At 44.9% G+C, this 22,103-nt stretch overlaps 1 protein-coding gene across 1 annotated transcript; it reads right to left on the reverse strand.

Moving 5' to 3' along the window:
- Window positions 1-15,178: 15,178 nt before the first annotated feature.
- Window positions 15,179-17,269, reverse strand: fndc10 (fibronectin type III domain containing 10). Its single transcript, XM_072244916.1, has one exon. It carries the CDS (start codon window positions 16,627-16,629, stop codon window positions 15,763-15,765), a length of 867 nt encoding a protein of 288 aa, XP_072101017.1. The 5' UTR covers window positions 16,630-17,269; the 3' UTR covers window positions 15,179-15,762.
- Between the last annotated feature and the right edge of the window lie 4,834 nt (window positions 17,270-22,103).

The following is a 22,103-nucleotide window of genomic DNA, read 5'->3' on the forward strand; positions in this document are numbered from 1 at the left end:
ACCTTGACCTGCCACCTGGGACAACAGTGGTCGACCAGACGCTCCACATGAGACCGTCTCCGTCTCCTCTCCTCGCCGAACACCCTGGACCTCGGACTCCTGATCGGGGTCTGACCCCGTTAGCCGACTCACAGCCTTGTCCATCCTCTGTCTCTCTCTTGCGCCTTCTGCCCAAAAACCCGTGCATCACAATAACTTACAGGCACACAGAAAGAATAACATCTATCCCAATTGGTTCGTAACACCCTCTTATCAATAACATAACAAAGAAGCCATTTTAATTAGCCTATGCAGTAACATAAAAGAAGAAACCCCTTACACTTCATTCAGTGTAAATTAATTTGGGGTGATGTGCGGTGGTGTGGATATAAAAGTCTTTCTGTCCTTGAGTCAGAATCAGGTTTAATATCACTGACATATGTTGTGAAATTTGTTAACTTTGCAGCAGCAGTACAGTGAAATACATAATAATAGAAAAAATGTGAATTACATTCTATTGTTTGCATGATTTGTCTTTTAATTCTCTCTTTGCACAGAGGATTTTGGTCTTTCTGTGTTTTAACTGGGTTATTTGGGTTTCTTGCTCTGCGGCTGCCTGTAAGCAAACAAATCTCAAGGTGTTTAATTTATATATTCTTTGAGAATAAATGTGCTTTGAGTTATTGTAAATATATATATATTTACAATAACTCAAAGCACATGTATATATATATTCAATAGTTAAATTCAATTAAGTAGTGCAAAGATCTGAATAATTAGCAAATGTAAAGGAAATGTTTGTTCTGTGCTGAACCTAAGGTGTACCTGACCTGTTGAAGTCTTATGCACAGTAGTGCCAAAATCATACTTTTCTCATTTTTGTTAGCTTGATTTTTTTCCCCAAGCATTAATTAAGACATTGAAAATAAATGGGGCTTAAATTAGTATAAACCAGATGCCTCCAGATAGACTTTACTGATTTATTAATGCGCCGTGCTGACCAGCAGTAGGTGTTTGGGCTGCAGTGTACCATGCAGATAACTGGTCAGACAGCCACCATTAACTGCAACATACAGGTCAATTAGTCTATGAATGGGATTTCAGCGACAGGCGCTGGAAGACCAAGAGGATAATTACCAGGAAGTTCAGTGTTTAAATAGATTCTTGAGTGATCTCAATATCGGTAATTAGGGTATTTTATAATTCAGCGAGCTCTCATCTATACAGGGATATATTTTGATGGGCAGGGACAGATTATTCAGAGCATTCTATTCACAGTATGAGTGCTACACTCTCCTGGGTGATTGAGAGATCTGTCTTGGCTCCAGCTGACAATCTTGGACCCATTTCAGCATTCATACGCATATAAAATGAATGCTCGTTTCCAAATTTGCATCTCTCTCTCTCTCTGACCAGCATAGGAATAGCTCTCCAGTCTCCAAGCAGAAAAATATAAGAAAATAAGAAACTTTATACTTCCATAGAAACGGATGCTGACCAAATACATGGGGATTTACAAAGAACTTCTATGGAGAGAATGATAAATTTGTAATCTATATTGTATTATGCTGGCCGGTAGCGTGGAGGTGTCAGCATCAGATTCCTCGGAGAGTGGTCCCAGCTTCAAATCTGGCATGCTCGCCATATGTGTCGGGTTGAGCATCGAGCTAGCAACTCAGCCTCGTTAAAAAACACAAATAAAATGCTAAAGAAGCAGCAAGATTGCCGAGGAATAACATAATAGATTGGATTATAACCAGGCTTTATCATTACCGATATTGCATTTATATATTGATAGTAGTGGTATCAAGACAGAAGCAGAACCTGCACAATGTGTTTCAAACAGAATTTTAAAATCCACTCCGAGGATGCAAAGAGTCCCTTTGGCATACTTTGAAGAGCAAGGAACACACACAAAATGCTGGAGGAACTCAGCAGGCCAGGCAGTTGGCACGTCGACTGTACTTTTCCCCGTAGACGCTGCCTGGCCTGCTGAGTTCCTCCAGCAGTTTGTGCGCGTTGCTCGGATTTCCAGCATCTGCAGATTTTCTCTTGTTTTGAAGAGCAAGGAAGTTGTTGGCCAATGTTTATCACTCAATCATCTTGATCAAAATCAGATTATTTGATCATTATCATTATTGTAGCTGGAAGCTTGCTGCCCACAATATTGATTGTTACATTTCTTACCTTATAGCAGTGACTACATGTCAAATACTTCACAGCCTGTGAAAGCACTTTGGGAATACTTGAACACTGCTCTTACAGAAGGTGCTATAAGGCATTATGCTAATCACTATGCGACCGTGCTGCCCAGGGGATGAACTGTCTCACTAAACACCATTTTTTGGCACGCACTGTGAGACTCTCTGAGTGGATAGGTATACTGCTCTGTAAGGCAGTGATTGGAACACTTAAAGTTCAGTGGTTGAATGCTCCCATTTAATATCAGAGAACATATACGGTATACAGCCTGCAATTTGTACTCTTCACAGACATCCACAAAGAATGAATGGCAGAAAACCTTGGAACCCCAAAGCCCCCTCCACCCTCACAAGCATCAACCCACCCTCTCTCCTTATTTGTTCCAGCGGGAAGCATCAGCACCCACCATCTACCATGCAATAGTAAAGCCCCCTCCAAATGATCTGCAGCTCAACAAAAACCAATGTTCACCTAACAGTTTCACACACACACGATCCGTCAGTAGCAGAGCTGCAGCAAACTCTGAAAGCATTAGAGGGGAACAGTCTGAAGGGCAGCCTCAGGTTTATAATCTTAGCAAGCAAGGGGACAAGGGTGGTTGATGTAAAGCATAAGATTCATTCATGGGTATTGGGGTTGCCAAGAGGACAATACATTACTGAGCACATGGAGATGTAGAGACAGGATTAGCAAGAGCACAAAAGGAGGGGTGGGAAAGTGAGGATGATGCAAGGATCAGAAGGGGGGGAGAAGGTGTAGAAATAGGGCAGATATGAAATGTTTGATAAACTCCTCACAAATGGTATCTGAGGGAACTGACACCAGGCAGTGGCTGGTGGATGGACAATTTAGAGTTAGCATAACTTTTTTTTCTCTCTCTCTCTGAAATAATCTAGGTTACCAGAGGAGCTTGATGTCATATTTTGATTCCCAGATGAAATACTTTGTATATATCTAAATATCTAATCAACCAATTCATGTGGCAGCAACTCAATACATAAATGACATGGTCAAGAGGTTCAGTTGTTGTTCAGACCAAACATCAGAATAAGGAAGAAATGTGATCTCAGTGACTTTGACCATGTTGGTGCCAGATGGGGTGGTTTGAGTATTTCAGAAACTGCTGACCTCCTGCGATTTTCATGCACAACAGACTGTAGAATTTACAGAGAATGGTGTGAAAACTAAAAATAAACATCAAGTGGCAGTTCTGTGGGCGAAAATGCCTTGTTAATGAGAGAGGTCAGAGGAGAATAGCCGGACTGATTTAAGCTGACAGGAAGGCGACAATAATTCAAATAATCCTGCGTTACAAAGGTGGTGTGCAGAAGAGCATCTCTGAATAAATAGCACATCGAACCTTGAAGTGGATGGGCTACAGCAGCAGAAGCCCATAAATATACAGTCCGTGGTCACTTTATTAGATACAGAAGGTGCCTAATAAAATGGCCACTGAGAGCATAACCCAGACGTTCAGGAAATAACATAACAGTCATTAAGATGAATGCTGCATATTTGTCTTCAAACCAGGAGAGTCTGATTTTAGTTACTATATAATCTTGAGATAACAAGCTGACAGTCACACTGTACCATATTTTGGGCAGTGTGACATTTGATTTTTTTTTAACTAAACAATTTACTTTTAATTGTATCTAAATTATTTTCCCTTGTAGTTTTAAGATCTACCTTCTGCTCCCTCATTCACTGTAATGGTTTAACTGGAGAATCACTTATTCATGAAAATAACAATTGTATTTATTTTCTAATTTCATCTCTATATACAAGATAGGTACTTTAATGATCCCAAAGGAAATTACAGTGCCTCAGTAGTATTACAAGGGCACAGATATAAAGATTAAAAGAGAACTAAGATAGAATAAAAAATAAGCTACCTCAAACAGTTTAACAGGAGGGGCTATAGGTTGACTTATTATGGAACCTAATGGGCGAGGGTTAGAATGACCTCATAGTGCTCTTTGGAGTAGCGCAGTCGTCTTAATCTATTACAAAAAGTGCTTCTCTGTTCAGCCAAGGTGGCATGCAGAGGGTGAGAAACACTATCCAGAATTGCCAGGATTTTCCATAGGGTCCTTTGTTCTGCCACAGCCTCCGGTGTGTCCAGTTTGACTCCTATAACAGAGCCAGCCTTTCCAATCAGTTTATTGAGCCTGTTGGCACTACCCATTTTAAATGCCATTGCCCCAGCACACCACCGCATTGGAAGTTTGTACTGGCAACAACGGACTGGTAGAACATGTGAAGGAGAGGTCTGCATACTCCAAAGGACCTCAGTCTCCTCAGGAATAAGAGGCAACTCTGGACTTTCTTGTACACAGCCTCTGTGTTGGTGATCCACTCAAGTCTGTTATCCAAGTGCACTATATTTACTTGTAGATCCTCACCACATTCATGCAGTCACCATCAATAATAACAGGGAACAGTGCAGGCTCAGTCTTCCTAAAGTCCATCACCATCTCCTTTGTCTTACTGATGTTGAGCTGCAGGCAATTCAGCTTGCTTCATTTGACAAAGTCCTCCACTAGGGCCCTGTATTCCCCACATGTAACCTATCCCTGTGTGTGAAAGAGAAAATACCAGGCTTGTTACATTTGCGTCATCGGAAAGACATTATCTGGCCTTCCAGTGAGTTAATTCAGCTAAGGGAAGGAAAGGGTTAACATACGAGCAGCATTTAATGGCTCTGGGCCTGTACTTGCTGTTTAGAAGAACGAGGCGGTGAAACCTATCAAATATTGAAAGGTCCAGATAGAGTGGATGTGGAGAGGATGTTTCCTATGGTGAGGTAGTCTAGGACCAGAGGGCTCAGCCTCTGAATAGAAGGACACCACTGAAGGAATTTCCCTAGCAAGAGGGTGCTGAACCTGTGGAATTCATAAGCACAGACGTCTGGGGAGGCCAAGAGTATACTTAAAGCCAAGGATGAAAGATTCATGGTTATTCAGGGCATCAAAGGTTATGGGGAGAAGGCAGGAGAATGGGGTTGAGAGGGAAAACAAATTAGCCATGACAGAATGGTGAAGCTGATGGGCCAAATGGTTTAATTCTGCGCCAATATTTTATGGTCTAAAGGGGGATTTGATGACTATAGTCAGCTTCTGTAGGAGAATGAGAGCACCTGCTGCCTTCTCAAATCTACCCTCTTAATTTTCTGTCTTGTCTTACCTTCACTATAAGATGGTGCTCGACCTACATAACATGATATTTTGCACTATTTACAGACCAGGATGAGGAGATATCAGACTTGCTGAGAACACAGCCACCACAAGATAATGAATAGGGGATCGGATGCTGGATTTTTAATATTTGCACAGAAGGTACCGTCATTAAGTATAAACCAGCATGCCATCTGGCAGAATATCCGACCCATTTTGCAGTATTGCAAGCTTTGTATTAGAACATAAATAGGGACTTAAAAATAGAGAGCTTCCACAATGAGTGCACTAACTTAACGTTCCAGAAGGATTATAGCTTAACGTATTGGTAACGAGCTTTCAAACGGACTTTTTAAGCAACATACGGAACCTTAAATAAGGTTGAGGTATGCATAATGAGTCTTTGACTTCAAACATTAACTCTCTTCTCTTTCCACAGATGCTGCCAGGCCTGCTGAATGTTTCTGACATTATCCGTTTTAATTAATGTAGTTAAAGTATCCAAAAAGTTAGTTTATTGTCAGTTGTCTTATATTTTGAAGCATTCGTGTCAGGGAATTACTATACAATTTCAAAAATCGTTTTGCTGATAGATTACTAAACAGTAATTCTGGTTGAATACGACATTAAAACCTTGAGTTACTAAATGTAAGAATTCCAGGCTATCAGAAATTGAGGTGAAGTTGTGATTTCCCTTGACTGTAGGGGGCAAAGACTGGGAGCCAATTCAGTGACACCAATTTAATTATTTCCACACTGGACTCGCAAATAGAAAAATCCAGAAACTATTGATAATTTCAAGGAGTAATTAGGACAACAGCTGCCGTTTTGCCATCATTAGTACTTGCAGAATCTGGTCCAATATTACAAATAATTAGCACTTCAAATTATGGCCATATTCTCATTTACACTAATGTTTGCTCTCACATATACTGTCAACATCGGTGTGCTCATTTGGTCCACTCCAGCTCAACCTGGAGAAACCGCAACAACTTCAGTCCAGCTCAGGAATGCTTGCTTCTAGTATGAAGGTGGTAATGTGCGGGATCGTAAGAAGATCCAGACGGTTGTAAACTCAGCTAACACAAGCCTCCCCACCATCACAATCAGGTTTACTATCACTGGCATATGTCGTGAAACTTGATTTTGTGACAGCAGGCCAATGCAATATATAATAATAGATATTTATATTTTAAATTAAGTAGTGCAAAAATTTAAAAAGTGGTATTGTGTTGGGTTCAATGTCCATTCAGAAATCAGATGGCAGAGGGGTATAAGTTGTTCCTGAATCATTGAGTTTGTGTCTTCAGGCTCCTGTACCTCCATCCTGATGGTAACAATGAGAAGAGGGCATGCCCTGGGTGGTGGGGGTCCGTAATGATGAACACCACCTTTTTGAGGCACTGCTCCTTGAAGGTGTCCAAAAGACTAGTGCCCATGATGGAGCAAAGTTTATAACCATCAAGAACATCTTCCAAAGGTGTTGCCTCTGGAAGGTGGCATCCATCATTAAGGACCCCCAACACCCAGGGTGTGCCCTCTTAGACTGAGCGGGGAGAGATTTAATTGAAACTTGAGGGCTGATTTAATAAAAACACGAGAAGCAACTTTTTCATTCAGAGTGTGGCCTGCGTGTGGAAAATGCTGCCAAAGGAAATAATTGAGGCAGGTACATTAATAGTATCTAAAAAGCACTTTGAAGGGCACATGGTTAGGAATTTTTTATAGAAATATGGGGCAAATGTAGGGAAATAGGACTAGCTTAGATTGGTATCTTGGTTGGCATTGACCAGATGGGCTGAACAGCCTGTATCTCTGCTGTCTGACTCTATGACCACTACATTTACGTCTTTCTATGCACTTCTCTACCCAGAGGCCATTCCTTGTGTTAGTCACTATGGTAGCTGAAGGATTTTTTTTTTGACATGGTTAGTTTGAACCTGGTTTCTTGTCTGTCAGATTAGTGTTAAGTGCTATTTCAGACTTTAGAAGACTACAATGGAAAATTAAGAGCATGGCTGATACGGGAGATCAGAATGATGGGAGATTTGTTCATCATTATGGAATAAAAAGTGATTTGTTGTTGATAATTGTGAATTTTTTTAAGCCCTTAACTCCGAGTGGAGTCATCGGGATTCCGTCATGATGGTGTTTTTTCTTTTTAGCAGGCTTTCTTATTTTTACAAGGCCAAGTTGCTAGCTTGACGCTCAACCCAGCACGGATGGAAAGCATGCAAGGGAGCCGGCTGGATTCAAACTCCGGAGCCTTCGCCTGGGGGGAACATGAGAGGCCTGCATCGGGCATTTTCATGCCTTATTGGAAGTCTGTGTGGAGCGCCACTCCTCGCACAGACACTAGAGCAATGTGTGGTTAAGTGCCTTGCTCAAGGACACAAACACGCTGCCACAGCTGGGGCTCAAACTAGCAACCTTCAGATCACTAGACGAACACCTCAACCACTTGGCCACATGCCCAGACAGCTTATATTGTGAATAACTACAGATATAAATCACCAAAGTCACAAAGATTTGTTTTGACAAAATGTTATTGGAAAAAAGAACCCATAAGCTTCCTTTTTCAAAAGAATCAATCCATGAAAAATAAAATTCTCAGGAGTAGGTAAAGGCAAGGAAATGGGATTTATATGGCAAGATTTTTTTCAGAAAGCTGGGTCGACAAATTGACCCAAATAGATTCCTGCATTATAGCATTTTCAAACAGCATACAAGCTCCAATTTCCTGAAGCACTTTTTTTTTTCCTCTTCCAAACTGGCACAGATACAATAGCTAAATGACTTCTTTCCATTTTGGAAATGTTCTATGGTTCTAAAGAAAGAAATATATTGGGAAGGAAGATTCAGTGAAAGAGAGGTAGAGGTGAGAGGGTGTGTGAAATGTTTTTAACATCGAAGGATTTGTTTCTATGCAAAAAAAAGTTGTATGTCATTGACTCCTCAAGTCTTCTCCATAATTCAATACAATCATGGATGATCTGCTAACTCTGGGGTTCACTGACCCCTTGGTTAATGTTAAGGGTCTAAAAATTAGGGGTGTTGTCATGGGGGGGGGAACAAAAGAGGTTTAGAAACCCTGTGCTAACTCAATATCAATTCCTTCTCTCTCCCCATACCCTAGGTGGCTTTCTGTCTCGAAATTCTCTCTTTCTATTCAATGACTTGGCCTTCGCTGCCTTCTGTGGTAGAGAATGCCATACGTTTGTCACCCTCTGAGTGAAAAAAAATTCTTCTTATCTCAGTCCTAAATGCCTTATCCTGTAAGATTCAACGATTGTTTACCGTCACGCTTCAGTACATCAGTGCAAAGGAGAAGGAAATGTTTGTTACTCCAGATCCGATGCAGCAGCATAAAAAAAACACAAGAAAAAAGATCCCACAACAAATATAAATGCAATCCTATGAAACACAATTAACAGGTAACTGGTATATACAGTACATTGTCCGATTGCATGTACATAAAGTGACGTTTGGTGATGTGTACATTGCGGTGGTGGGGTGGGCTAAGGGGTGGAGGTGTTGATCGGCCTGATGGCTTGGTGGAAGTAAATATTTTTGAGCCTGGTGCTCCTGGTGTGGATGCTGCCTAGCCCCTTCTGTGATGGAAGTGGGACAAACAATCGAGTGGTGGGGGGGGCATGCATTAGGAAGGGTAGGATCCTTCATGATACTGCTGGCTTTTTTTCTATAATATGAGCCCGAAAAACTTCCAGTGCTAGACATTCCATCTCAACTCCCCAATCTCCAGCCTGGGCAAGGGTGGGGAGCAACCCTTCCAGCGTGTTAACCCTATCAGAGTTTTGCATGGTTCAGAGAGATTTTCATCTTCCGAAGTGCTCATAAATATAGGACTCGTTGACCCAGTCTCATCTCACGGGACGGTCCTGCCATTGTCACACGGTAGCCTAGTGGTTAGCGCCATGATATTATGGCTCACGGCATTGGAGTTTGCAGTTCAATCCTGGCGTCCTCTGTAAGGAGTTTTATACATCCTAACTGTGAAATGCATGGCTTTCCTCCGGGTGCTCCAGTTTCCTCCCTCAATCCAAAGACTCACCGGTTAAAAGGTTAGTTGGTCATTGTAAATTATCCAGTGATTAGGCCAGGGTTAGATTGGGGGTCGCTGGGTGTCACGGCTCAAATGGCTGGAAGGGCCTGTTCCACACTGTATCTCGAAATAAAATAAAATTAAATTTAAAAACCTTCTCCTAGTACCTGCTATGTCTGTGCCAAAATAGAAAATGAAGTCTTGGTGCTCAAACTTGTTTTATCTACAGACTGGGAATATTCCAACATGCCAGGCTCAGGATGGAATCTTCAACTTCCAGTAACTCATTTTCTTTGCTTATCCCTGAACTGGCTCGTCCCACCAAAAAGTCTGTGATATTGGCCCAGTTTTCTCTCTCCCTCTGCACAGTCTGCCCTGCAGACATGTCCGAAAGCCTGCAATTTGTGTGGGCAACGTACAAGTTATGCCCACTGACCACAACTTCACCCTGGTGTAACCATGTCCTCACATAGATAAACACAAAAGATTATGCAGATGCTGGAAATCCAGAGCAAAATGCTGGAGGAACTCAGCAGGTCAGGCAGGGTCTATGGAAATGAATAAACAGTCGATGTTTCAGGCTGGGATCTTTCATCAGGACTGGAAAGGAAAGGGGAGGAAGCTAGAATAATAGGCAGAGAGAGGGAAAGGAGCACAAGTTAGAAGGTTGTACTTCTCCCAAAGCAGCCTCCTCTACACTGGTGAGACCCAATGTGGATTGGAGGACCACTTGGTCGAGTAAGTTTGCTCCATCACAAAAAACAGAATTTCCTGGTGGCTACCATTTTAATTCCAATCTTCATTCCCATTCTGACATGCAAGTCCATGGCCTGCTCTACTGCCATGATGAGGCCACTCTCAGGTTGAAGGAGCAACACTTCATATCCTGTCTGGACAGCCTCCAACCTGATGGCATGAACTATTTCTCCAACTGCTGGTACTTTTCCCCTTCTGTCTTCTTCAATTCCCCACTCTGGGCATCTGCCCCCCCCCCCCCAACTTACCTCTTTTCTTCACCTCCTCCTCCTTCGCTTTCTCCCATGGCCCATTCTCTTCTCCTATCAGATTCCTTCTTCCCCAATCCTTTACCTTTTTCACCTATCACTTCCCAGCTTCTATCATCATCCCCACTACCCCACCCACCCGGCCTCACCCATCACCTTCTTGATTGTACTCTATCCTCTCCCCCACCTTTTTATTGTGGCTTCCCCTTCCTTTCCGGTCCTGAAGGGTCTTGGCCCAAAACACTGACTGTTTATTCATTCATACTGATGCTGCCTGACCTGCTGAGAGACAGATCCTAGATATTTCCTTTGCTCCCTTCCCACATCCATTTTCTCTGCAACTTAAAACTACTGTGTTTGTTTCCTTAATGCCAACAAAAGGTTTTGGACCCAAAACTTTCTCCATCCACAGATGCTGCCTGACTGAGTGTTTCAACCTGGGGCAGGATTTATCAGCTTTCAGTCTCACTCGTAATAGAAATAGTGCTGGGGATTTTTGACTCTCATTTCTCTAGTACTCCTGAGGCATACACAAGTCAATCCTGTTTACAATAAGTCAGTAACCCTCTGTTTGACAGTTCAAAGTGGGAATTACTGACAATCTGATTTATTGCTACGTTGTACAGCCAATTCATTGGTTAGTCGCTAAAGCCAATAAATCTTGGAACTCTTGCAAATTTCACACCACCCACAGTGTTTATATTCTTTCTACTTAATTCAGAGTTTTGTTTTTGCCTTTGATAAATCCCCGAGCCATCTCCTAGAAATCGCACTGAAGCCGATTGCTTGGTACTTCCTGCAAAGCTGACCATTGGAATTCTAAACACAGCCATAAATGTAAATGATAAACATCATACCAAACATTAGTCACCAGAGTAAACACATCACAATGTGATTGATTTTTTGCGGCACCTGCACTATAAAATGAAGTTGCAACATTTGAAAAGTTTGGATAAGTATTTATGGAGGGTTAAGGTTCAGGTGCCGGTCAAAAGGACTGGGCAGAATATCAGTTCAGCATGTAGATGGGCTGAAGGGCCTGTTTCTAAGTTCATAACTCCATAACTATGACTCTAATGGTCTCACTCACAACTATAATGGCATTAAGAGGCAATTTTAATTCTTGATGTTGCTGGGAAAGCTTGGGATCTTCACGATGGTGAGAAAATTAAATTAGTTCAGGCAAGTTGGCTGGAATGGTATCATTCTTTCCCTTGTAGCTGGGAAATCCAGACCGCATACTGTCCACTAAACTATTTTAATTGTCACTGTAAAGGACCACATAGTAATTATGTTTAAGTGATTTTCAGTCTTTAAGCAAATCAGTCCTTACGAGAATGGCATTTTGCCTGCTTCAGCCTCTGCAAGGAATAGTTTTTAAAAAAATCATTAATAACATATTCGTAGTACAGTCAGAATGAGCTTTTACAATGGGAAGTTGATGCTGGAGTGTCTCAACAATGGGTTGAGCCCAAAAATTCCAGTAGTTTAGAACCGGGACTGAATCCATTCAGAAGCTGTTCAATCTGCCGCCTTCTCCATTCATGGCGAAATAAATAAAAAGCTGATTTATTTAAACATGCTCAATAATATCTAAATCTAGACACATGTCTTTGGATATTAGAACCGGCTTCAAGTCTGATCAGTGAGGGTTATAAATGGGAGGGTCATTCACACACTTTCTAACCTTCACGCCCGTTAGGTAACCCATTCCTCAAGACATTCTTTAATCAAGGATCCATAGAAAAATTTACAAAAGGACAGCAACTGGTCCATTGTATCAGCAGTTTGGAAAAGAGAGTCCAGTCCAGTTCCATCTTCTCTTACTAAATCTGTAGCCCTGTTGCTCACTGTACTGCAACTACATATCCTCTATATTTTTTGTCTCTCCCATCCTTCAAGTACAGACTTCCAGACCCCTAATACCTGGGGGTCTCTTCCTTCCTCATCTTCCCTCCAGTATATCAATTACTTTAAATCCACTATCTTTGGTCTTTGACCCTTCTCCTAAGAGAAATGAGCCTTTCCTATTCTGTCTCCAAGTGCCACAAAATGTTGTCCACCTCTGTTAAGGCTTCCCCTCCGCATCCTCTACCTCAAAGGAAGCAGCCCAAGTTTATCCATTCCCTCCTCACCGTTACAATTTTCCAGACCCATTTCCTGCCTTTTCTGCTAAAATTCCATTGGCTAACTTGTTACCAGGAGAGCAGGGAAGTGCAGTCCCATAAAGCACCCACTTGGAGTACTGTGTTCAGTTCTGGTCACCTCACTACAAGAAGGATGTGGAAACCACAGAAAGGGTGCAGGGGACATTTACAAGGATGTTGCTTGGATTGGAGAGCATGCCTGATGAGAATAGGTTGAGTGAACTCAGCCTTTTCTCCTTGGAGCAACTGAGGATGAGAGCTGACCTGATAGAGGTGTATAAGATGATGAGAGGCATTGATATTGTGGATAGTCAGAGGCTTTTTCCCAGGGCTGAAATGACTAGCATGAGAGGTACAGAGCAGATGTCAGGGGTAAGTTTCTTTTTAAAAACGCAGAGAATGGCGAGTGCGTGGAATGGGCTGCCAGCGACAGTGGTGGAGGCAGAAACCATAGGGTCTTTTTAAGAAGCCCCTGGATAGGTACATGGAGCTCAGAAAAATAGAGGGCTATGGATAACCCTAGGTAATTTCTAAGGTAAGTACATGTTTGGCACAGCTTTGTGGGCCGAAGGGCCTGTATTGTGCTGTAGGTTTTCTATGTTTCTATGCATTCCATATTAAACAAATCAAGTTCAGGGTGAAAATAATCAAACACTGCAGACGCTGGAAATCTGAAGTTTAAAAAAAAACGGGAAATACTGGAAATACTCAGTAGGTCAGGCAGCCATGGGAAAAGGAATGGAGATAATGTTTCATTGGAACTTAATACTTTTAATCTTGTTTTTATTTCAAAGTTCAGTGTCCTCTGCTCTAGTGTGTTTCACTAGCAAATTTCCCTGGTTCAGGGATGGCTGCAGATTTGCATTAGATCACATCAAGAAAGGGTTACATAGCACAGCACAGGCCCTTCGCCCCGCAATGTTGTGCTAACTTTTAATTACACTCAAGATCAATCTAACCACTTTCTTCCTCCCATACATTCCCCTCTACTTATCCATAGTCCGTGTGCCTATCTAAGAGTTTCTTAAATGCCCTTAAAGAATCTGCCTCTACCACTATTCCTGTTCCACACACCCATCACCGTGTAAAAAAACTTACCTCTGACATTCCCTTAAACTTTCCTCCAGTCTGTCTACATGTTGAGTCAAGAATCCTTCCTGGACACACCTGAACGTTCTGCCACCATTCACATCTTTTGCACTAAGGAGGTGCCAGTCTGTATTTGGGAAGTTGAAGCCCCCCCCCCCCACCCATGACAACACTCCTATTTCTTATGTTTTTTTTAAAAAAACCTTTCCAAAATCTGATTTACGATCAGTTCCTCGGTCTCTGTTGCTATGTGGGGGTGGGGGGGGAGGAGAAGGGGGTCTATCGGATGTTCCTCGGTCTCTGTTGCTATGTGGGGGTGGGGGTCTACCGGATATTTCCAATTGAGTGATCGCTCCCTGCCTGTGGCGAATCCCTCCACAACCTCCGCCCTTTCTGCTGTGATACTGTCAGGGGATCTACGGAGCCCGGCTTCGAACTTCGCTCTCTTTCACTGAGAGGATACAATGAGATTATCCCCGTCCATCTAAAACACACAGTCTCCCCACAAAATGCTGGAGGCACTCAGCAGGTCGGGCAGCGTCTACGGAGGACAGGTTCTGGAGCCGATGTTTCTGGACCAGATCCCCCATCAGGGCTGGAAAGGAAGGAGGGACGATGCCTGAATCAGAGGGTGGTGGGAAGGAGAAGAGAGGCTAGCTGGAAGGTGATAGGTGAAGCCAGGTTTGGGGGGGGGGGAGGGGAGAAAGGTCAAGGGCCTGGAGAAGAAGAAAACGGACAGGAGAGGAGAGTGGACCAAACGAGAAAGGGACCCAGGGGAAACATACCCAGGTGAGAGGTAGTAAAACGTCAGAAAGGGGAGGGGGGGGGTGTTCATCGGAAGGAGAGATCGATATTCATGCCATCGGGTTGGAGGGTACCAGGATGGAATACAAGGCGTTGCCCCTTCAACCTGAGGGTGCCGTCAGATTGGCACAAGAGGAGGCCATGGATCCACACACCGGAACGGGAATGGGATTCGGAGTTAAATGTTTGGCCACCGGGGAGGGAGTGAGTGTGAGTGTGTTCGTTCGTTCTTTGGATTTCCAGCATCTACAGACTTTCTTGTCCAAGTGTCTCCTCTCTTTCTCTCTCTCGCTCTGACTGATTTCAGGAAGTGGGTTAATCCCAGTAATTTTAAAAAAAGTCAACTACATCGAAGCTGTTGGGATTTTCCAACTCACAATACACACCCCAACATTCCTCCGTTTAGTTCTTAAATCTGTGTCCAATGATCTTTTCTTCCTCTCGTTTCGCTGACACCCCCCCCCCCCCGTCGGTTGTTCCCCCCCCCCCGCTCTGTCAGTCTGCCCTCATGTCCGAGCCCCTCGCTGTCCTAATTCTCATTCCCCTCCAGTCCCTCGCTTTCACAAGTCGCAGGATGCGGGTGGCGTGGAATCGCGCCCCCCACTCCGTCTCGAAACCACCTTTCCCTAATCCCAGACGACGAGGAAAGTCCCAACAGAAAGTACAAACTGCGGTCGCTCGGAGACACTCAGCATAAAACCAAACGTGTAACACTCAACGTTTGCGTTTTAATTTCCTACAACCAACAAACACACAGACAATTCCGCTCTTAAATATTCAAAATAAACCTTTAAAAAAAATTAAACCGAGCACGCGTTTTGATTCGGAGAGATTCGGTTTCTAACAATATTGTTTGTGCTTAAGTCAGTCAGAAGTCCTGGGACGGGTTCATTTCGCAACAAAGTGACCGTCTGACACAGAGGGGAGTTCAGGGTGAAGTGACCGATGAGTCGCCGCCCAGCCAGGGATCTCCTGGTCCAACTCAGCCCCTCCGTCTCCCGAGTCCCGACTCAGTCCGAAGCAGCATCTACAACAGAAACGGGAATAGTCGTCCAGCCTCATTTCTCCTTCTCCCCGAATCCAGCACCAGGGTAAGGGAGTCACATCGTCAGAGGCGCGGGGAGCTGCCAGAAGACTCTCAGTGGACAGTCGAGTCGGGTCGAGACCCCTCAGCAGTCCGAATGTCCATTTCCCCCCACGAATGGTGGCTGCAGCATCTTGTCTGTTGCTCCAGATCCCGGCGCCCGCAGCCTGCAGAGGCTCTCGGTTCCCTCGTCTCCTCCTGCTCCCCTCTCCCGGTTCTATGTGGTCATCCTGTGGTCGCCGTGGCCCCGCTTGGCGGAGGACCTGGGCAAGGCGGGGTGCATGATGTTCTCGGTGATGTAGGCCACTAGGAGGCAGATGATCACCAGCATCACGCAGATGGAGCCGCCGACCGCCGTCATGGCGATGACAATGTCCTGCATGCCGGCCGGCTCGGCCCTGAACTGCAGACAGTCCTCGTCGCGCTGGCTGGCGTCGTTGTAGAGGGTGTGCAGGCAGATGCGGTAGTCCACGCTGTCGTGCACGTTGCTGAGCAGGTAGTCTCGGCAGGCGACGCCGAGCTGCACGCTGTCGCACTGGAAGCGGGTGTAGAGGCCGTTCCAGCTGCAGTTCAGCCTGAAGCCGCGCAGGTGCCGCAGGCGGGGCGGCCGCCACTGCAGGAAGACGCTGCTGTTCGCCAGCACGTTGGCCACCAGCGAGCGGCCCGACCGGTAGAGCCGGCAGCTGCCCGGGCCGCAGCTGAAACCACTCTCCGTGCTCCTGAAACACACCCGCTCGGCTCCCCTCCCGTTCAGCAGCACCTTGTAGGCGCAGGTGGCTTCCTCCAGTCCGCTACCCACCTCCCCGGGCTCCGGCTCGCCGCCGCCCCATCTCTCTCGGGCTCCCGGCACCGGCGCCTCCTCTCCACCGCCGCTTCGCTCCCGGAGTCCCGGCTCCGGCGCCCCCTCCCCAGGCTCCGGGACGCCGCCGCCTCTCTCCCGGGCTCCCGGCTCCAGCGCCCCCTCCTTCTCCTGCTCGTCGCTGCCGCTGGAGTTCCAGGAGCCGCCGCCAGCGCCGGCCGAGCTGCGTCCGCACAGCAAGAGCATCAGCAGCAGCGGCAGCGGCAGCAATAGCGGCGGCCGCATCCTGACCGAGTGTGGGCTCCGGGAAGGTCTCTTCCCCCCCCGTTCCGAACCACTCACATTCTCTGCTCCGGCTCCGGGCTCTTCCCCCGCGGAGCAGCCGCCGCTTCTCCTGCTGGCGGAGGGTGGCTCCGCCAGTGATGTCACCGGCTTTGACTTTCAGTCCATCTTTTGTGTCCTTGGGGCTGAAGCTGAGGCCGCGGTGGGCTCGGCGCTCAACAGCGCGCACAGACCCCGCTGCTCGGTTTTCGAGGGATGCCGACCCTGCCGAGCCGCCCCTGCAGTCGGTGGGTGCCACGACTCGTCCCCCCTAAATGCCAACAGTGCCTCGGATCTCTGGAAGGCCGCAGCGAGGAAGCGGTGACTGCACGCAGAACAAACGGACCCTACAATGGCTGTAGTGCTCACTCCCGTCGAGGAGCCCTCCCTATCGAGCGGCGCCTGGAGTCGCTTCCCTGACAGCTGGCTCATTTTCACAGCAATATTCGATTACCAATGTTTTATTGATCACGCACCGCCCCATCTGATCTCCTATTACACAGTGGTCAGTCGTGAAAATTAAAAAAAAAATATGTACAACTGACCATTCGAGCTACTTGAGCCAGATCACTACGTGGGGAAGAGTTTGTCCCGTCCTGACTCCCTGCATCCGACGCCCTTCCCCCAAGTCTCTATCTCACACCCCCAGTGCAAGTGTCACACACAGTTTCTCCGACCCGTGCAGCCAGTCCCAGTGCCCCTCCCTGTCTCTCTCACTCACCTGGGTGTCGTGACCTCTCCTGCCACACAAGGGTCTCTGAAACCCACCCAACCGCAGATGATACTCAGCCCGCAGCCTCTAAAGCAAGTGTGGGGTTAACCAAACAGGAGTCTCTAAGACTGTTTAAAAGTCTGGATAATGTGGATTATTAGAGTTTAAACGATTGAGGATCAGGGTATGAATTTAAACGGTGAATTAATTAAAAGGAAAAGTACAGTTAGACGGTACTTTTCCGCAACAGCACGCAATTGGCTCGGCGAGTGCTCTTGCTACTGGGGATGTCTGGACTGAGCCTCAGTTACTGAGCAGATTTCCTCACGAAGTAGTAAGAGCACCTGTGGCCTCCTGGATAATTCTAATAAACACGAGTATTTCTTCTTCAAACATTTCATCATTTTTGTTACCCCCGCCCCCCCCCCCCCAGAACATTACGGGGCTGTAGGAAAGGAGTGGGGTGTCTGGGGTGAAACCGACTGGGGACCTTGGGCAAGAGGCCACCATTTTACTGTCAGTCAATTTAGTACTTTTAAACATAAACTTAAAGACACAGCTCCAGAGATGTTGTGAAGGTAAGAAATAGAAGCAAGAGTATGCCATTCAGGCTTCCTAAGCAGGTCCACTGCTGAATATTTAAAATAGTGTCTGATCTGTGCTGTATTAACCCAGTATCACTGAGGGTGTGACTGTCTCTGCCTTGGACACACTCAATGATGGACCCTTCATGCCAGTCTTTGGTAATGAATTCCAAAGTTTTTCACTTATTTTCAGACTGTGAGATCCCAGGTTCTAGTTGCCCTGACCAGAGGAAACATCAATTCTGCATGTATCTTGTCAAGCTCATATAGGTAACATCCCAGAACATTTTTTTTCTATTCCACTTTCTAAAATCAAAGCAGAATGTCTACTTTTTGTATGTTGTAAAATATGTTTTGTTCTGATTCCATCATAGTTCCATTGACTCTTCCCAGTTCAGTTACATTTTAAAGCAATTTTTAATGTTCCAACAGCTGGCAAATTCCACTTAAAATATACTGTAGATATTGAATTTTGGATCTATCTATTTAATTATTGAGATGCAGCGTGGAATAGGCCCTTCGAGCCACACTGCCCAGCCATAATCCTAACCTAATCATGGGACAATTTACCAACCGGTATGTCTTTGGATTGTGGGAGGAAACCAGAGCACCCGGAGGAAACCCACGCGGTCAGGGGGAGAACGTCCAAACTCCTTACGGGTAGCAGCGGGAATTGAACCAGGGTCACCCACTGTAAAGCGTTGTGCTAACCACTACGCTATTGCGCTGCCCTATTTCAAACTCAGAGTAAAATGTATTATCAAAGTATGCATATGTCATCTTATGCTACCTCGAGATCCATTTTCTCGCAGCACTTACAGGAGAATTTACAAATACAATAGAATTTATGTACACAAACAGTTCAATGATCAATATCCGAAATTTATCCTGGTAACAATCTTATCTTCTGTCCGTACGTTGCAAGCTTCCTCACTCAGTACTGCACTAAACAGCTGCAGGTATCTTGCCATTTCAGTCTGAACTGTAGCTCCAATTGTCCTGACATTGAACTGTAGATTAAATAAGACGGAGCCCACCAGAGCCTGCACTCTCTGAAGGTCTGCCGTATCCACCACTTCCCCTTGCCCCATCTGACTGTGAAGACAAACTCTGGGAGCATAGCAAGGCAGAGACGTGTAAGTATGTCATAAATAACTGAATTATAAATCGACAAACTGCTGACTGAATTTGTAACAGGGCTGAAGGAAAATAGAAAACTTAATGAAGAAAATACTATTTTCAGAGAGCTGTTTGAATCTCACCAGATAGCGCCTGATACTAAGTTCTGGCAGTTTGTGGTTTCAAAAACCCTGGCGTTTAATGATTGGCTGGATGAAAAATAATCACAGCTCTCACAATAAAGCTGCCAGCAATTCTCACTAAAACAACAGAACTGGTAAAAACTCTGGCTGCTGTGACAGGCAAATTCAACCACGCATTGTACTAAGAATTTAGTTTCAGTGTCAAATTAAACAAAACAAAAATACTGTGGTTATTGGTATGTGAAATATAAACAGTAAATAGACAATAGGTGCAGGAGTAGGCCATTTGGCCCTTCAAGCCAGCACCGCCATTCACTGTGATCATGGCTGATCATCCTCAATCAGTATCCAGTTCCTGCCTGATCCCCATAACCTTTGATTCTGCTATCTTTAAGAGCTCTATCCATCTCTTTCTTGAAAGCATCCAGAGACTTGGCCTCCACAGCCTTCTGGGGCAGAGCAATGTTTATATACTCAGCAGGCCAGCCAGCATCTGCAGAGGCAGAACAAAGTTAACATTTCATCAGCCAGACCTTTACATCCTAGTGCAGGATTCCCTAAAAGTTAATTTGCAGGTTGAGCCTGTGGTGAGGAAGGCAATGCGATGTTAACATTCGTTTCAAGAGGACTAGAATATAAAAGCAAGGATGTAATGTTGAGGTGTGATAAAACACCGGTGAGGCCTCACTTGGAGTATTGTGAGCAGTTTTGGGTCCCTTAGAAAGGATGTGCTGACACTGGAGAGGATTCAAAGAAGGTTCACAAAACTGATTCCAGGTTTGAATGGCTAGAATGAGTGTTTGATGGCTCTGGGCCTGTAGTCACTAGAATTCAGAAGAATGAGGGGTGACCTCATTGAAACCTCTCGAATAGTGAAAGGTTTTGATAGAGTGGATGTGGAGAGGATGCTTCCTATGGTGGGACAGTCTAAGACCAGAGGACATAGCCTCAGAATAGAGGGGTGTCCTTTTAGAATGGAAATGAGGAGGAATTTCTTTAACCAGAGAGTGGAATCTGTGGAATTCTTTGCCAAAGGCAGTAGAGGAGGTGAAGTCTTTATGAATATTTAAGAGAGAAGTTGATAGATTCTTGATTAGTCAGGGTATGAAGGGATACAGGCGGGGGGGGGGTGGTGTGGTGTGGAAGGCAGGTGTTTGGAGTTGAGAGGGAAAATTGGATCAGCCATAAAGAAATGGCAGAGCAGACTCAAAGGGCCAAATGGCCTAATTCTGCTCCTTTATTTTATGGTCTTTATCTGGGGTTCAATGAGTTAGATACACACACACACACTTGTCAACAATAAGGCTTACAGTACAGAAAAGCGAGATTGTTATGAGCTACAGAGCAGACTAATAAATTGTCTTTGGCTACAGTTGTCCTCAAAGGATGGTGATGGGGTCGGAACACATCACTGCTGTTCTATTTAAGACCCGTCTCTTTGATAAATCCTGAAGGACAACAGATTGGGAGCTATTCATTGTGCCATCTCTGCATAAAATAGTTAAAGCTTGTCAGCCCTGAGGCTAAGTGAAATAATCCCCTTGCTCAGGTCTGGCTAATTTTAGTGCGATGAATTTCTTGTTTCAGTAACAGGGTCAAAAATGATTCCACCTCAAAATGTGCTTCATCACCGCATCTGGGAAATGCAGAAAATTCTACATCCCAATGACACTCATATTAAATTTGCTCCCATCTATCCACTGATGAACACAAAAGTCCTGGTGCTGTTGTTACAGGCTGATTTTGAAAGCCTTGGGGAGGAAAAGTTACAACTTCTCAAATTCCTTTCCTCCACTGCCACTATCCAGAAGAATCAACTTACACTGGTTTATTACAAGATGCCCAAAACTGTGCACAGTACTAAAAAGATCTCGTTCAGCTTTCACGTGATGGAGTTGTTTTCACATTTAATGCCTTTAGGCTGGAAAACAACAATTTGATTTGGCCTGTTTCTATTTCTCCTGCAGCTTTTAATGGCCTTTATCTGTACATCAAACCAGTTTGGCACTGCATCAGAGAGCACAGAATTACTTGAAAATGCACTCGTTTACTTTGGAAGTAAAACAGAAAATCCTCCAAGAGGACTTCAACCTTCTTGTTGGGTTTGGAGGCCTGCTTGCCTCAATGACCTGGGGAGCTGTGCTGGCTGGAGTCAGGGCTTTGGCTCTTGGTAGGGTCACCCATGCCAAACAGGTCAAATGGTAGAGGCCAGACTAGGAGTGGTCCACCAGTCCTCCAGGTTCGGGGGTTCAGCTCAGGGCTAACAACCCTGACTGGTCAAACAAAAATTGTTACAGAAACAGCAATGAAGAATCCTTCTACATCAGGGTGTGACGGTATTCCTGAGTCTCCACCCAGGACTTGCATGACTGACAGCAGTGAAAATGAGGGGGACCTTCATTGCTGCCCTAAACATCAGCGGTGTAATGGGAAAGACAAATCAGAAAATGTTGGAAACAGTCAACAGGTCAGATAGCATCTGCAAAGTTAGAAACAATTAACATTTGAGGTTCTATGGCTTTTGTCAAAGCTCTGGTATTTGTCTCATTATCCTTTTTCAGTGACCTTTTTCAAATATACTACCATTGTTACTGCACCCCCAGTTTCGTAACTTCAGAGCATTGAACAGTACATCAGAGTATGGGTCCTCCAGTCTATGATACTACATAAACACACTCTGTGACCGATGTAACCCTTTGCTCCTACATAGACATTAACCCTCCATTTGATGAATCTCAAATGCGGACAGGCTATGTTTTTCGTAACACACACTCATGCTGGCCTCTCAAAGTCCAATCCTACATCCCCATCCTGAGAGGTGGAAACGGGTAATGCTGGCTAACGGGGCTCTGGTGGAGCTGTATGGGCCAATTCCCTGTA

Source organism: Mobula birostris, chromosome 27 (assembly GCF_030028105.1).
Source record: "Mobula birostris isolate sMobBir1 chromosome 27, sMobBir1.hap1, whole genome shotgun sequence".
NCBI lineage: Eukaryota > Metazoa > Chordata > Chondrichthyes > Myliobatiformes > Myliobatidae > Mobula > Mobula birostris.

Coding starts and splice junctions, on each gene's coding strand:
- fndc10 (XM_072244916.1), bottom strand. CDS start 16,629: ATGCGGCCGCCGCTATTGCTGCCGCTGCCGCTGCTGCTGATGCTCTTG.